At 42.4% G+C, this 18,080-nt stretch overlaps 1 protein-coding gene across 1 annotated transcript; it reads right to left on the bottom strand.

The window, feature by feature from the left end:
• Positions 1–1,383: 1,383 nt before the first annotated feature.
• LOC135706225 (AP-3 complex subunit delta-like) lies at positions 1,384–17,433 on the bottom strand. The gene is made up of 9 exons (XM_065227790.1): positions 16,498–17,433; positions 16,158–16,427; positions 15,797–15,870; positions 4,696–4,844; positions 3,499–4,631; positions 3,284–3,443; positions 3,063–3,212; positions 2,868–2,997; positions 1,384–2,301 (listed from the first exon to the last, which is right to left on the bottom strand). Exons 1-9 carry the CDS (start codon positions 16,957–16,959, stop codon positions 1,710–1,712), a joined length of 3,120 nt encoding a protein of 1,039 aa, XP_065083862.1. The 5' UTR covers positions 16,960–17,433; the 3' UTR covers positions 1,384–1,709.
• Positions 17,434–18,080: the final 647 nt, after the last annotated feature.

Consider the following 18,080-nt stretch of genomic DNA (forward strand, 5'->3'; position numbering starts at 1 on the left):
TTTTTTACCCATTAATGGGTTTTCGCGAAACACCGTGTTGGACTGCAGACTCACTTTCAGAATCCACTACAATGACATCATCTCCAGAGCTAATCGACAATTGGGCTTTATTTTCAAAATTGCCGACGAGTTTCGTGACCCGCTATGCCTCAGGTCACTTTACTGCTCGCTTGTGCGATTATTATTGGAGTCAAGTTCAGTTGTTTGGTGCCCTTTCCATGCTAGCTGAATCACTAGAATTGAATCCGTTCAACGCAAGTTTGTGAGATATACTCTTCGTTTCCTCAACTGGCGTGACCCAAAGAACTTGCCACCGTACGAGGAGCGTTGCCGTCTCCTGGGAATCGAGTCATTAGAGGTGAGACGGACGGTCGCTCAAGCTATGTTCGCTGGAAAGCTGCTTACAGGTGACATTGACTGTCCAACACTGCTGTCACAGCCGGAATTATACACAACGCGAGCCAATTCGAGCAATCAACCGGCAATTCAACAACTTTTTTTATATGTTCGACTTCAATGTATCAGCTGACGTGTTTCGTCATCGGCTACTTGGCCTTTTCCGTACCGTTGACCGTAACTATTTAGTTTAAGTTCTATTCATTTAGACAATAATTGTCAGTTGAATTTTTCAATAAACAATAAACAATAAACGATAGTGCACTCAACAGATGGCGGTAGTGTTTTAGCGACGATGTTTTTCAGTGATACAGATTATATATGTTATGTCTGTTTGTCTATGGTAGCAATGTCAACCGCGAGATCAACGCCGATGGGGTACAGCTGCTGCTGCCGCATTCGAAAGCAGTAAACGTTTCAAATATCACTTCAAGAAAGGTTCTTTCATTCTACCCTAAGCAAATGTTCTACCCTACGCTAATTATTAGATAAATTATATATTTACGGCTTTCCTGCTTTCATAATAATAATAATAATAATCATAATAATAGTATATAATGATCATATGCAATATAATTACTGATTAATTAACAATAATCACCTATAAGTGCGGATGCCCGGGATCGATCGTAATAGAATGCTGCTCCCACTACAGTGTAGACATCGGCGGTCCCTATGATTCTTTTCTTTGTCTATAATATTCATACCGCCGTCTTCCTCGCAATTTGATCGACCAATATTTTCATTTATTCACTACATTACGCCAACCATCAATCCCGCATTTACCAACGGTCGGTAAAAAGCACATACATCGCGACGTAAAATCTCCATCATTTTGAATCTTCTCCTGTCTCTCTCTCTACAACGTTAATATTCTACAATTAGTATGTTTAGCTTTAGTCTAGAGCAAAGCGCGCGCACTACGTTTTCCTCAAATGTTCCAAAAAAGTTGCTTAAAATCTGGCGTTTATCGAATCTCTTAATATGTTTTTAGTTTTCCTAAACTGGGACACTTCCATTTTACTGATGGGTAAAATCTTGTTTTCTGTATTATTTAGTCTGTTGGCTCTCTCGTAATTTGTTCACAATTGGAACAGCACAGAGTGTAGCATTTTACTTCGTAATTGTTTATTCTATTGATTTCTTTTACGTAGTTTAGGCTTAAAAAATGGGATGAGTACTTTCGAGAGTTTCTATCTATGGTAGAGCTAGGCGGATGTTACCGGGGGAGGAAAATAGGAAACAACGGTAACGAGAAGAGCGAAGAGAAAGGCTTTTCATAGGAAAACTTGCTTCACACCTCACGGTTTCTATTAAATGACCTCCTTGCTGGGCGTGGAAATCCCCAGCGCTTCCTCGTAACCACTCATGCTGATCTTCTCGCTTTTGCTCGATTTTTCCTTCTTTGATTTCTTAGATTTTTTGTGAGCGACCTTCTCAGAACCGACCGACTGCTCGCTCGGTTCCTGCTGCCCTCCATTGGCAGCGTGCTGCGAGTGCTTCTTCTTGTGGGATTTCTTCTTCACAGGATCCCCCTCTTCGACGAGCAGGTTCACCTGACTTTCGACAACCGTTCGAGTCCCACTGGAAGAATGTGAGGAAGTTTTACTTACCCGTTCCTTGGCCGTCGCCGCCACCACCTGATGCTCGTCCTTGTGGTGATTTCGCCTCTCTCGCGTATCCGCGTCCTTGTCTTTGTTCTTCTTCTTATCTTTCTTGTGGTGACGATGCGACGATGGTGGCTTGCCTTCTTCCGGTTCGGCATTCGTAAGATTTTGTTTCGTGGATTTACTGCCACCGGAGGAGGCGGATGCAGGCGCCTCCGAAGACCGGGATATTAGAAGATTGCTAGCGGAGGCAGTTGACTTGCGAGAGTCTCGCACCGGGCGCGCGGTCTCGACGGGTCTGTTGTGGGAAAGAATGTTTAGTTAACTAACCCGCTTTACTCCCAGCGTCATTTGAACATGTAATGAAACCCCTTTGGATTTGTCCTCTGAAAATATCCTGTAACTCATCTTCAACACGCCCAGATCAACCCTAAATTTGTAATCGCAAAAAGTGCAGGAACTCAGCGATGAGTAAATTTGCATAATCTTTTCCAGGGAAAAAAATCCCGAATATGAGAAAAGTAAAGACTGGGTCTATTGGTACAGTCGAATGTCGCTCGTTAGTACTGATTCTTTTCAAAAGGGCTCATGGATGAACAATTTGGGCTAAACGATCATGATGATAATAAACAATCGGTGTATCCCCAAGCAATTTTCAGCTTTGACAGCTCAGCCCAACTAACGAAAGCATTACACTTAGTGGGCTATGGTTTATATTGAGGCAAATTTTTGAGGTACATGAGTCAAATTTACTCATGGCTGAGTTCCCGCACTTTTTACGATTATGAGTAAACTGAACTCAAATGTGGGTTGATCGCATTGGCCGTGAACTACAAAGTCTTAAAATTTCCCATCAATACTTACACATCCAAATCGATGTCCAGCGCCCGATGGGGATCATCCAGATCATCGGTCGCCTTGTCCTCCGTGTCGGACATGATTGCACCTTCCGGCAGTTCCACCACCGTGTTCACTACGTGTAGCGGTTTAGGATCTGCAACGATCAAAATCAACAACAAATTCCCATACTCAACCCTCACCCTCCATCCCGGCACTTACCATCACTATCGGAATCACTTTCCGCATAGTGTTGCTTACTGGTACCCTTCTTATGCCGCTTCGATTTTTTACCAACCGTCTTCTTACTGGATCCACCCGATTTGATGGATTTCTTCTGCTCCAACAGGTACTTGTCAGATCTTTTAGTGGCTGCCGATTAGAAAATTTCATGTCATCGATTAAAAACCAGTCAAACCCATTCGCAATGGCAAATGTCTTACAATGTATTTGAAGAGGAACCTCGAGGGCAATCTCGGCAATCGGGATATCTTCGTAGTTCTCGTCCACATTTTGATAATCTCCCGAGGAAGCTTCCTTCTTTTTGGCCGGTTTGAGATAATTGGGGTTGTTGGTTTGCTCCATGATGCGGGCTTCGCGAATCTGAAAACAAAACATTCGTTCAAACCCCCCTAAATGGAACTCGTTCGACACTTACCCGCCCAAGCTCTTCCTGTGTGTGCTCCTTCTTGTATTTTCTGTGTTCACCGTTCGCTTCGCGATCTTCGCTATTTCCGACGAACAACGAAAACTTCTCTTCGTCACTGGATTCACTACTCGCTTCCGGAGGATCGTTGATCCACTCGTCCAGATCCAGACCTTCTGGCAGTTGAACCTTCCGTTGCGCCTTCGGAGCAACCGGATTGAGATCTCCGACGAAGAGCTCACGAATCTCCTGAATCAACTCGGCCACTTCCGAAGGAATCGACGGTTTGCCCAGAACTTCCGCTTCATCCACCGTCGGGCCGATGTCGGTCAGAATGTCGGTACTGATTCCTCCGAGCCGTCCCTTGAGCATCTGCACCATCATGAACGCCGAGCTGGCACGTTCCTGGACTTCGATGTCTCCGGAACTCTGGTAAACCGGGAGTCCCTCCAACAGGAGGTCACAGTACTTCCGGATGTCGACCAGATTGTCCTCTTCGAGGCAATCGTGCACCAAGTTGGCAAAAAGCTTGGCCGCATTCTGAACATACACGGCTTGGATGTGACCCGGCACTTGCCGTGGCTGTAGTAGTGTGCTCAACGTTTGCTCCGGATTGTCCAAATGGCTTCCAAATTCGCCAACGATCCACGCTGCAGCGTACAGAACCTCATGCATGGTGCTGTTTTGGGCGGAAATCGGATAACTGGACAGCAGACCGGACATTTCGTTGACCGCGAAGGTTCGCACCGCCTGGACACGGATCGCCACGTCCAGCATTTGGGTAGCAATTACCTTGCCGTGCTTGGAACCGGATTCCAGCTGAATCAGCTCGACCATAACCGTCAGATACCACTCGAAGTTGGTCACGTACTGGTAGGAACCCTGTGAGCAGATCTCGATCACCTTGAAGAGCAGTTCATCCCGATAGGTCGAACCCTCCGCCCGTTCCATGTGACCCAGCAGGCGGCGTACGATTTCCATCAGATTCTTTTTGGAGACCATTCCGTAGAGCAGGTCCAGCGCCCGCAGCCGAATCGATTCGTCCTTATCGTCCAGACAGGCCAGGATGAGATCCTTGTGGGTTTGGACGCTCTTCGGGTGCGTCTTGAGAATCTTGGACATTGCCAGCAGACCAAGGTATTTCACTGGGGGATTGGGTGAATGAGTCAAAAAAAAATCCAATTTGCACAGACCGAAAAAGGGACTTACGATTTTGATCGGAGTCTTCGATGAGGATGCGTAGCTTCTGGACGCACAACTGGATGGAAGCGCTGTGATTGGGCATGCCGCTGCTGATGCTGATCAACACCGCGATCACCGTGTTGATGCACTCGTACAGAAGGCTCATGGCAGAAGTGCTGTGGAATTCCGAGTTCGGGGAAAACGGATAAGAGGTGAAAGGTTAGTTTCTCGAGACCATGTGGAAGGGAAAGTACAGATCTACACTAACTCAGGGTTTATGAACCGTATCTAACGGATGATAAAGATGTACATTAATTTGAGCCTACTTATGGGATGGAATGGCGTGCGCAAATGCGAAAAACTCGAGAGGTTTTTGACCAAATTTGCGTCAAATCGGACAGATTATTTGAGGCAACATTTGTGTGGATACAAAATGGTCAGAATTGATGGATATGCGGTCGGCCTGTGAAGGCTAACTGGAGTTTATTCTTTGAATAGCTGTCTCCGTTTAAGGCTTGGATGGAGCCTCGAAGTTTGACGCGAGGGATGTGGGCAGATCTTGTCGAGAGATTGAACGGTGGCTGGCCATCGAAACTTGAGGAAGTTTGCTCAAACCAGCGCTTCAGTTGGTCAGTAGAGTGGGTAAGCAACTCAAGCGTAACTTTTCGAATCGACGTACACACTAATCGAGTCAGTACGGTTTTACTGAGTTTTTGAATTGCGGAACTGTTCGGTAAAAGTTTAAAAATTTGTGGGAAATTTATTAATGAGAAAATTTGTTCTGAACTTGTGCATACTTAGTTCTGTTAACCCCATTTAATTATAGAAAATAAAATTGGTCGATTTCATTAATTCCTTACCGATAACGGTCATTTGAATTTTTACCGACTTTTTCAGCAATTCAAAAACCCAGTAAAAAATACTGACTCCTGTAAAAAAATCTTAGAGTGTAGGGTGTAGCACTACTTCGGCATACGACATCCTTTTCCGTCATACGCGTTAAAACAATGAATGAATGAATGAAGACAAACAGCTACATCTACAACAGCTAAATTCTTTGCTCACGAGTTAAATTACGAAAACAATTCTACGAAGCTGTCGGAGGACTGATTTAATGTGGGTGTGCCGAAGTGAATTTAATTGATTTGCCTTATGAAAAAAAATGTTGACAAAAAAATAATATAAAGGAGCAGATTGGAACCGAACCATGGACGTTGAGATTACGGGACTCGTGTGTTGACCTCTCGTCATTCAACGCTTGGGAAAATGAATTGGTTAAAGGCGAATAATAACGACCTCATGTTAGAGGAAAATCATTCATAAGTCACGCTTATGAAATTCATATGACGTGTCGTTCATAAGTCGAGCCTTATGCAATTTTTTTCAGTGATGGAGCCGTTAAAATGAACAAGCATCTATATCCTTAACCCGTATAATACTAGGTAAAAAATAAAATAAATTAATCGCCTGTAGTTCATTTTCAGCACTCACTCAAGTATATAGTTTATAGGAAAAATATGGTCAAATTGTTTCTGGCCACCAGGCCGGATTTTCACCGGTGGTTACCTGGATCAGACAGGGTAAAAACACCAACTTCCTTTTTCACTTTACTTACTTGCATATAATTGAAGGATTTTTTTATAAACTATAGCTCTCCGGAAGATTTGGAACATCCGGAACATCCATAAAAAGGATTCATTCTTAAAACTCATCCTAGAGCACCACGCTTTTTTGGAAAATGCTTGTATTTGTGTTATCAGACCAATTTTGAACTTGTGACCGGAATACGGACCCTGGGGGTTACAGAGTGGTCCTCTGGAAGGTCCGGAACTTCCATTGGAATTTTTCAAACTCGTCCGTCCTGTAGTGATTGAACAGCGCCACTCCGTTCGTGTTTCGTTCATGATCCGTTTTTCGCTTCTTGTCGTAGATCATTTCTAGCTGGTTTCCGATGTTTTCCGTGTTCGTTGCTTCTCCTGACGATCGCTTAGGTGTGTGCACTTTGCGGCTTCGCTCGATCTGTCTTGTCTGGTTTTGGTTACTTGTCTCTTGAGATACCTTCGCATATGATTTAGGTAGTGTTGGGAAATCCTCATTGTTTTCCAATAGGCTGAATTGGTTTTGAGTGTAAATAGGATATTGTTCTTGTGCTTCCAGTGTCGTGAGGTTTGTTTTCGCCATTATGACTTTCAGGTTATTTTGACGTTCGCGTTCGGGGCAATTAGCATCGCCTGATTTGTGTCCTTCTTGCCTACAGTGCAAGCATCTTTCTGGCATGATGTATTTTTCATAACCTTGTTCGTCGTGATTTCTTCCACATGTTTCACATCTCTGTCTAGATTGACAGTTGTTCCATAGAGGTAACTCTAAGACCACTGGGTCCCAAAGAAAATCATTATTATTTTTGGCTCACTCAGTACCAGAACAACGGTCCCAAGCAGTCCCAAGCTATTTCACTCACCCCTGCATGTTCTGCATGAATCCACACACCCCTGATGTTATCTGTCAAACTTTCATAGCGAATCAAAACAAACATAGTGTAGTAATAGAATTTCAACTAGAATAGGGTACGTTAATCGTTTGCTTGGGACCAATAGGCTACTAAAGCGGTGAGCCAATTTAAAATCGTTAGTTTCGTATTGATTGTTGGTTGTTCGTCCGGTGATTATATCAACCGGCGGAAACTAACGATTTTAAATTGGCTCACTACTTGACTAGACTATTGGTCTCAAGCAAATCGATTACCGTACCCCATTCTAGTCGAAATTCTAGTACTACACAATTTTTGTTTTGATTCGATATGAAAGTTTGACAGATAAAATGAGGGATTATTGGATTTTCCTGGTGAATCGATTAGCTTGGGACCGAAGAGAGTACCAGAGCTGAGCCAAAAAGTTGAGCACGTTTCTTCGGGACCTACTAGTCTTAGAGTTACCTCTGTGATTATCACCCCTATTCTGTATTTCGTTTCGAACGAAATTCTCATACAAAAAAATATGTGTATATCTTAGACAGTTTTGACAGAAAACTGCCTTGCTAACGAATGGCTTAACTTGATTTGTACAACAGAACATGCAAACTTCCAATCGCAACTGGTTGCATCTCAATGTCACAGCAATCCGTGTGGTTGGGATTTTGTTGCCATTCTCATACTTATGCAGTCGTGTTACGTTCAGAATTGGCATATTGCAGCTTATGTTCTCAAAGATTTCTTCCGGTGTCATTTCCAATGGAACTCCAGTAACAACTCCTGATACCGTCATGAAGTGCTTGGGAATGTACGCCTTGTAATTTTGTGCACGTAGTGTTTTGTCAGCCTAGATTGATTCGTTGTATTCGTAGGTCAGCCATTGCTTTCCATTAGAGCCGCTCGGCATCGTTCCGCCTCCGCCTCCTGGATCCGGATCGCCCGGTCCAGTAATTTGTCCAGTCTTTCTACTCACAGCTCTCCCTCAAAAGTTTCGATCTTTTCAACAAAACTTTTCTTCAGTCGAAACCAAAATTACCAAACTACCTAATTACAGCTCGACCAGCAATTACAAACTGTCGGCTTAAAACAACACGTGTAAACTCGCCGCTGGCTGAACCGCGAATGTGCATTTGATAATCAAAATCATCCCCACCAAGATTATTATGAACAGACGATAATGAATACTTCTTCTTCTTATTCGCATTTCAAGCTTATTGCTTAGCGCATATTAGCTTATTGCGTGCTCTCAACTTAGTGTTCTAAATGCACTTCCACAGTTATTAATTGAGAGCTTTCGATGCCAATACCAATGCATGAATTTGTATATTGTGTGGCAAGCACAATAATACTCTATGCCCAGGGAAGTCGAGAAAATTTCAAACCCGAAAGATTCCCTCGACCGGACCGGGAATCGAACCCGCCGCCTCCGGCTTGGTAATACCGTGCCTTTACTGACTAGGCTATGAGGCCCCATAATGAATACGCATCTTTGAATGAACAAAAACAATAGCTGTTGACTTTGAAACTCAGCGGTTGCCTTGATCAAGAGCATGTTATCATGTCAAAATTCAAATGCATTCTACCTAATTGGTTTATCTTTCAAGGTTGCCTTCATTTTCAGGTTATTTGAGTGTAGAAGAAATGATTTTTATCAGCACTGGTTCCAGATTCTGTGACAAGATATGTATTATGTATGGAAAAAACGTGACAAGGTCATTTTTTCTCAATTTTGGGAATGGACGTTGCATAGTTGTTACTGCGAGGCAATTAATTTAAAACCAAAACCATAAGATAACCACATAGTTGTATCTCGTTCGCATAGCCCCCTAGCTGACGTGGATACCAAGGCCAAGAATATGAAATGAAAAGTAGGGCAAAAGGAGCGAGAGCTCGTTTTACATAATCTAACTGCAGTAATTACTTAGGAATGTTTTTGCGTTCAAGTGGGATAAACACGCCCACGCATGGCATGCTTGCGCATCTAAAGGGTGATACGGTCAAAATTTGGTCAATATCAACTTGACGTATTTCTTTCAATTTTGCATTTAAAAAACCTGAACACCCCTCATTTTGAAGGTGTGTGTGTGTAGAATGTTGCTCCTATTTTGATTTTGGAATTCACTCTTCAGTTGTCAAAATGCCGTCCAAGCAAGAAGAGCAGCGTATCAAAATTTTGCTCGCACATCGCGAAAATCCGAGCTACTCGCACGCAAAGTTGGCAAAATCGCTAAAAGTTGCCAAATCAACCGTTACAAATGTAATTAAAGTGTTTGGGGAACGTTTGTCGACAGCCAGGAAGTCTGGATCGGGGGGAAATCGAAAACCGGAAGCCGCTGAGACGACAAAGAGAGTTGCCGGTAGTTTCAAGCGAAACCCTAACCTCTCTCTCCGAGATGCCGCAAATAAGCTGGGTGTATCGTCTACAACCGTGCATCGAGCCAAAAAACGAGCCGGACTATCGACTTACAAGAAGGTAGTGACTCCAAATCGCGATGATAAACAAAATACGACGGCCAAAGCGCGATCCCGGAGGCTGTACACGACGATGCTGACGAAGTTTGACTGCGTGGTAATGGACGACGAAACCTACGTCAAAGCCGACTACAAGCAGCTTCCGGGACAGGAGTTTTATACGGCAAAAGGAAGGGGAAAGGTAGCAGATGTTTTCAAGCACATGAAACTGTCAAAGTTCGCAAAGAAATATCTGGTTTGGTAAGCCATCTGTACCTGTGGCTTGAAAAGCAGCATTTTCATAGCTTCCGGGACTGTCAACCAAGAAATTTACGTGAAAGAGTGTTTGAATAAACGTCTGCTGCCTTTCCTGAAGAAACACGGTTGTTCCGTACTGTTTTGGCCGGATTTGGCATCTTGCCATTACGGTAAAAAGGCCATGGAGTGGTACGCCGCCAACAACGTGCAGGTGGTTCCCAAGGACAAGAACCCTCCCAACACGCCAGAACTCCGCCCAATTGAGAAATACTGGGCTATTGTCAAGCGGAACCTAAAGAAGACCAAAAAAACTGCTAAGGGCGAGCAGCAGTTCAAGGCAAACTGGCTTTCTGCGGCGAAGAAGGTGGACAAGGTGGCTGTACAAAATCTGATGGCAGGGGTCAAGCGTAAGGCCCGGCAATTCGGATTTGGAAAAGCGGAAGCCTAACTGAATATTTTTCCTGAATTTTATACTAATTGAACTTGAAAAAGAAATTTAATTTGATTTTTTAAATAAACGATATCACCGATTTACACGCGTTTTCCCTTGACCAAATTTTGACCGTATCACCCTTTAGGTTAAGTTTAGCTTTCCCTCCCTGTTTATCCTTAACGAAGGATATAATTATAATGTTTAAACGTTACAAATGTCACATTCTTATTTGTAGAGCCATATCAGATCTGAGTTACAAAAATAAATAAACTTACAAGATATCTGACAAATCCCAGATCTGAGAGGGCATAGTATATAAGGTCTAAACAACACAAATTTACCCTTTCAAGGGCGATCGGAATCCTAGCTAATTAGAATATGCAAAATTAGGTTAAAGTTCGGTATTGAAAGGGATATGTTAAACCCTGGACAAATCATAAATTTTTTTTAACATAATTATAAGTTGCTAATGCACCACACAGCCGTAAGATCACTTTGTACAATTTTGTTGAATAAAATTAAGAATCCGAAAAAACTTTCAGCCTAGAAGTGAAAACTTCTCTCCTTAACCGGAGAAAAAAGTAGCTCCTAGAATCGAGAAACAGTGTCTGACCTAGTAAGCGAAAGACTCTCTCTAACCGGAGAAGAAAGTAGTTTTTGGCGGCGACAATAGTGGTTAGCATCCCTGCCTCTCACACTTAAGGTCACAAGTTCAAATCTCATCAGTGGGCAAGTAATGAATGATCTTCAATATGTTAATGTGTATGCAAACAAAACTTAAATTTCGTGTGACAAAATAAATGCTTGGCCCAATGCTGCTACCATTCAAATACGATCTTGCACTATAATAAACATAGAACAAGGACAAGGAAAGAGTGTAGTATCGGACATAGTTCAGCCAATATTCAGAACGTGACGTTTAGAATTGCACGAAGCAATTATGTGGAAAGCATAGTCAAACTGTGGAAATTTATATCTATTTCCGTTTAACGAATCGATTCCAAGAAGAAGAAGAAGTTACACCGCAGTTGTCTAATGGACAAGGTTTGAAAGAATTGCCGTCAAAAATACAACCCTACGCTTAATTTCAAGAATTAATCACTTGTATGGATGTTCTGAACTGTGGGCCCATGGTTAGGAGCCACAGTCCAAATTTGGACTGAACACATATACAAGCATTAAAAAAAAAACTCTCTAGGATGAGTATCATAGGGCTGCACAGTGGTGCGAAAGGCCAAATCCATGAACTTTTTTCATTAGCACTTCCACAGTGATTTTTTCAATGGGGTGTCTTCAAAAGAGTTTTTATAAATGACAAGACCCATTGAATGAAGTTAAGTTTTAATTCAAGGCTCTTGCCATGATATTGGATCTAAATCTAACGAAAAATCAATATGAAAGCTGCGTAAAGGTGCGCTGAACGGTAAACCTTTATCCTTCATACCACAAAGTGTTGGATGCAAAGAGAAGTTGTTACCCCGAAAAAGAATCCTTGCTGATCTCAGAAACTTCAGTTGAAGTAAAACTTGGGGCTCTTTTGAGACACACAAGCCGTAGAATAATAGAAGCAAATATTGAGATGCTTTATACTTTCACAGATGACGAACTCAATAATTTTGTATTGACTGCTAAATGGGGATTTGATGAGACTACAGCAGTGGTTCCCAACTTTTTTGCTACCGCGGCGCATTTTGAAATTTTCTGAAAAAGCCGCGGCGCACCAATATTAAATAGAAAAGAAGGCAGGATTTCTTTATACACAGTTCGAAAAAGTAGTGTAAATGGCTGTTCAATACGATGCACATAAATGGAGCGTCACATATCATATACGTTTACATTATATATCATGTAAAGTTCTGACACATTTCATGCAATGTAGCAAATATTGTATACAAAATCCAATCTTTGTAAACAACATTGTTTGCAAGTTGCTCGGTTGCGTGAAATGAAATACAAGTCTACGTGAATGGATGTTTACATCACAATTAAAATTCAGATTTTTTATCTGTGTAGAGAATGAAGCTGCACATCTTGGACTTTAAGTGCAAAGATTCATTGGTGTTGATTCAAATGTTAAGCTTTACCTACTCCTACTGCATATCTATAGTAAAGTATGATCCTAATCTATCAATTACTTTAAAGAAAAACTAATTTCAAATTAACAAATGAGCAGTTGGTGTGTACAACTGTGCATACCAAGCATGGTTGATGGAAAAGCCATTAATGCGATAACATTAACAAAATCTTCGCAGACCTGTTACATCTGTAAAGCTACGCCAGAGGAAATGAACAACATTAAGCGAGTTGAGAGTAAAACCATCGACGTCAGCACTTTTCATAATGGACTATCTATTAGATTCTTTGAGCTTTTTATTAATATTTCTTTTAAATTACCCGTGAAGAAATGACAAGCCCGTGGAGAGGCGAGGACATAGTGAAAGCTCGCAAGAAACACATTCAGCACAGGTTTAAGACAGAAATGGGTCTAATGGTCGATCAGCCGCGCTCAGAAGGTGCAGGTACGTCGAATGATGGAAATTCCGCTCGTAAGTTTCTCCAAAATCCAGAAAATCAGCTGATATCCCTGGGCTTGATCTAGAGCTAATACGACGATGTGCTGCAATCCTTCAAACTCTGGCATCTGGCATGGAAATAAATACTAAAAACTACAAGGGACAGCCCTATGGGGTTGTACGCAATGGTGACGTAGGACTACGTGTTCTTATATAATAATGTCATCCAGAATAACAAATGTATCAATGAATGTGTTTGCCGTCGAGTTATTAACGAAACAGAAAGTCGATGAAGATAATCGATCAAAATCACTTGCACCCCTTCTGCCAAGTCTGGTTACAAGATTACAACTCTGGAAAGCATTTTGTGTGGTCGTTGGGGGCGTGTGGTTCTGAATTTGACGATGAGTGTGCAAAATGTTATGCAATTGCATCCTCCACTTCTACTTGTTTCGTCTCCTAACGGCTCTCTGGTGACAGTGTTGGGGAAGCAGAATATGCATGTATGTAATTGATAATTTCAGATGGTCAAGTTTTGAACCCCCCACAGCATGCTTTTGGCGCTACTGTATATGGACGATCAAACGTAAAATACTGTGGTAGCCACAGCATAGTTCTGTCAAAACCTCAGCATTTTCATTGATCTATTGGTGGATTTGTTAGTTATTTCGACGCTTTTGGACAATGCTTGACATTTACCACTTTTTCGATAGTTTCTTGTTTAAAATCAACAGTCGGAAGCATTGTTGATGAGTAGATTTCTGATCGATAGGTGATAAAATTATTGAAATTGGTCCAGGGGCAGCTGAGTTATTAACGTTCAAAATCTTTCATAATTTCGTTACACGTTCCATTTTTGGTTTTCACAAAGTGTGCCTGTACCTAGTGTATATAGAAATCACAGACGTAGTCCTACGTCAAAAGTTTGATAGCTACTGCCGAGCAACTGCTGAGAAATTTGTGGAATTGTACCGCTGGTATTATAGACCGGTTGCTGTTCACAAAATTCTGATTCACGAATATAAAGTTGTAGAAAGCTTTCTAGTTCCAATAGGCCAATTGTCAGAAGAGGCGCAAGAAAGTCGTAATAAAGACTTAAATAGGTAGATATTTTCTATTAATATTGTGTTTAATCAACTAATATAAACATATTTTAAAAAGTACCGAATCGATCATTCGTGGACCGAGGACCAATGGCTTTACTTTACTGACCAGAGATTTTATGCCTCAGACAATCCCGACGGCGACGACTGGGATTGAACCCAGGCCCATTGGGGTGAGAGAGGCAATTACACTTACCACTACACCACTACTAGTAAGAAAATTATTAAATTATCTGAGACTTCCAGGTATTTTAAGGAAATATAAAATTTCCTGAGGATTCCCGGTTTCCAGGTTTTTGCAGTTAGTAGATACCCCGACTAATTTGGCCATACACTTTCTATTCTATCTACTAATTGAATAAGTCTAAAACATCAAACATTTATTTGGTGGTCTATTCTTCTCTTAGGTCACTTTTTAGTCACTATTTTTACAACTATAAATTACTATTTGGTCACTTATTTCTTCAACATGATCACAAAAATCACTATTTTTGACAGCAGTGATCGCTACCAGCCCTGGTATCATGAATGGATAACTTTTACAATTGTTTCGAAGCTTCCAGAGACCCACTCTGGCCCCAGGGTTCATATTTCAGTCACAAGTCCAAATTTTATCAGATAACACATCTACGGTCACAAGTCAAAAATTGTTCTGACAATATATTTTCTAAAAAATCGCAGCGCTCTAGGATGAGTATCACGAATTGATCACTTTTACGGTTGTTCCTGATCCGCCAGAGGACCACTATGTAACCCCAAGGGTTCGTATTCCGGTCACAAGTCCAAAATTGGTTTGATAACGCAAATACAAGCATTTTCCAAAAAAGCGTGGCGTTCTAGGATGAGTTTTAATAACTGACCACTTTTACGGATGTTCCATCAGATCTTTCGGAGAGCTATAAGAATCCGGCACGACCAAATCTACACTACAGGAATCTTAAAATTAGTTTTATGTAGCCGAATAAACATGTTTCCCTAAAAATCCTGCAATTATATGCAAGTTAAAAAAATTAAAAATGAAGTTGGTGTTTTTTCGGCTTCTTCTTCTTCTTCGCAGTGTTCTAGATGCACTTCCACAGTTATGAATTTAGAGCTTTCGATGCCTGTACCATTTTTGCTTTAGTATAATTGTGTGGCAAGTACAATCATACTATATACTCAGGGAAGTCGAGAAATTTTCCAACCCGAAAAATTCCTAGACCAGACCGGGAATCGAACCCAGTCACCTCCAGCATGGTCTTGCTTTGAAGCTGCGGCTTTACCGACTGAGCTAAGGGAGGCCCCATAATGGCCTTCGCGGTCATAATGTCCATTTCCATTACATCTTTCTCAAGCACCCCTATCACTTCATCCGCGTTAGCCATATACACTGTTCTTCGTTCCATTGTTGCCTTCCGCTGGGGCAGAAATTCATCCAGTGCCCCTCCAAAATGCATAAGAAGCATTTATTTTTATTCTCGTCATAAAACATATTCCCCCTTCCGATTGAGGAAAAGCAGCGAGGAGGGAATCTGGGAACAACTACCCTTTCTTTAGCAAAATTTTTAACTTCGTATTCCGTAAGTTCGCCTGTGACATTGTTGTTACTATCACTCACATTTTATGGAATTACTTTGCTTTTTCCTCGTTGAACGGCTAGTGATAGATTATTGCACACTTTCTAAATCCTCTGCTTAGTTCGAAAACATGAAAACTCCATCAGTCTTCACGATTCCTTAGTTGATCCACTTCATTTGGTCCTGATCTAGCAAAAGTATGACATCTACTGACCAGACCGGAATTCCTCGAGCTTCTCGCGTTTGCTCAACTCCTTCCCCACATACGCCTCGCCCATCTATCTACTAAATTCTAGCTACAGGACATAAACAAACATAAACCAAAACATCCTTCTAAAACTTGCCTATGAATCAAATTGGTCAACGGTTCAATTAGCTTTTTGCCTAATCGAGGTTCTAGCGGAGTTAAAGCACCAAACTGCAATGGGAAAGAAAGAGAAGCAGAAACACAAACGAGACGGATGAGTTAAATAGCTTGGGATGTTCGTGATGGTAGAAACCTGGAAATCAACTCAATCAACGGATGGGTCAGTTTCTTCCCCAGGGCCGGTTCGATAGCCGTCAGGCTGGCAAACTACCCTCGTCGTCATCGTCGTCGTCGTCGTAGTTTTCATGCGTAATTGTGTCGTGAAAAATATATCGTTGTGGTTAGAGAAAGTGCCCAAACGCACCCGGCGGGGTCAAACCGTACAAACAAACACTTACCAGTTTAATGATCTTGATCAGCATCCAGTTGTTGGTGGAAGTGGTCATCAGTTTGAAGAAAATCGGTGCCAGAGAGAGGTAATTTTTCGGATTCTTACGGGCCAGTTCGCAGATGACATTCACCGCGGCGGATTGCACCCCCGGATCCGGATCTTCCAGTTTCTCCTTTAACTTCGGAAAAGCTGGACGCAGTGCTTCCGGATACCGCAGGAACACCTTGTACATCATTAGCACTGCCTTCATCCGAAGGTACGGCCGCGTCGAACTCATCTAAAACGACGAATGAGAATAATTATTGTTCAAATTGCGTCACGCCATCCCAAAACAAACTCCGCCTTACCAGTGTCATGATGTCATTCGCCAAGTCCCTCGAGAGATCGGTGGAAATGAAACAACTCAGCCCGGACAGTGCCACGCCCGCGTCGTACTGATTCGTCGAGCTCAGATCCTTCCGGACCATGTTAGTTGTCAGCATTAGCAGTTCACTGTCCGGGTGGAAGCACTGGCTAGCGGCCAGGTATCCAATCCGTTTGCACGTGAACCGATTCGAGCTCATCACCTCTATGATGTTGAACCCGGCCCACGATATGTCGTATCCGCACATCTGCAGATACGTCAGCTTGGCCACGGCATTCGCCTTCACGTTGATGTTGTCCTGTCGCAGTTCCTGCTTGATCTCCTCCATGCACTGAGCGATGTACTTGGCTTCATTGTCCTTGTTGTTGCGGATCCCTCGGACCAAGTCCGTCAGATTCTTATCGAACATCCGCTCGAAGTTACCTTTCACCTTTTTAAGGGCCATTCTTGCTCCTGCCGACAGCTGGGGACGACGGTGAGAGTGTGAGAGTAGTCGCCCCCCTTCTCCCGTTCAACCAAACACTCAAAACTTAAGCCGCTCCGCTAGTACCGATTATCTTCTTCTTTCTTTCACTTCTTCCTCTTGCTCCGCTTACCAAGAACGACAAAGTGAAAGATGAGGCAGCCAGCAGCAGCAGCAGCTAGCTTAACTTTCGCCACATCTACCACCTTCCTTCCTTGAAAGAGGAACTGCAGCGGGGATGCAGAGAATACACAACACTCAGCACATCATCGGTTCCCGTTTGGTCAATATTGTAACCGTTTGGAAACCACTAATCTGCAGGCTTTTTCTCGCACGAATTCGCGACGACGGTGGACACAACTTTCGCGATAAACATACAGCGAAAAAATTTGACTCGCGATCGGTTTTCCTTTGCGATGCACTTTTTCTCCCTTCGCGTTTTGCTCGATGATTAGCTGATGTGTCAAAATTCGGTTCGCGGAGGCGTCGCGACGCTCGGTGACAGTTTGATGGTGTTCGTCGAGTTTAGTCGGAAAACAACGAAAATAATCGATGAACAAGATTTTATTTTATCGAGGGGTGATTCGTTAGATGCAATCAAGAGGGAGGTATTCACCAGGGTATTTCGAGATGTAAAGTCTGTAAAGTTAACCCCCGCGGCCAACATAAGAACTAGAGAGGGTACACTAATACCCCGTTCACATTACAGCGTATATCACGTGATATACGCTGTCTTGCAATGAGCACTTATACATCTAGTTTTCACTGGAAATCCTATGTATGAGTGCTCATTGCAAGACAGCCTATATTACGTGATATAGGCTGTAATGTGAACGGGGTATAATACAATTCCACATATTTTTATTGGCAAATTTCCATGTGAAATTCCACATGATTTTCATGTGACCACACATAAACAGAATTCACCCAGAAGCACACATGAAATTTATGAGTTAAATCAATAGTATGTGTTGTTACACATGGCTTTTATGTGTACACATATTAAGCAACCGGTGAACACTCGTGTTTATTTCAGTTACCATGGAGACGTAATTTGTGATTAGTCCCGGTCCCTTTCAAATTGTATCATTATTTATGAACGG

Source organism: Ochlerotatus camptorhynchus, unplaced genomic scaffold (assembly GCF_037179485.1).
Source record: "Ochlerotatus camptorhynchus isolate MF236.1 unplaced genomic scaffold, CSIRO-AGI_Acam_v1.1 ptg000276l, whole genome shotgun sequence".
In the NCBI taxonomy this organism is placed as follows: domain Eukaryota; kingdom Metazoa; phylum Arthropoda; class Insecta; order Diptera; family Culicidae; genus Ochlerotatus; species Ochlerotatus camptorhynchus.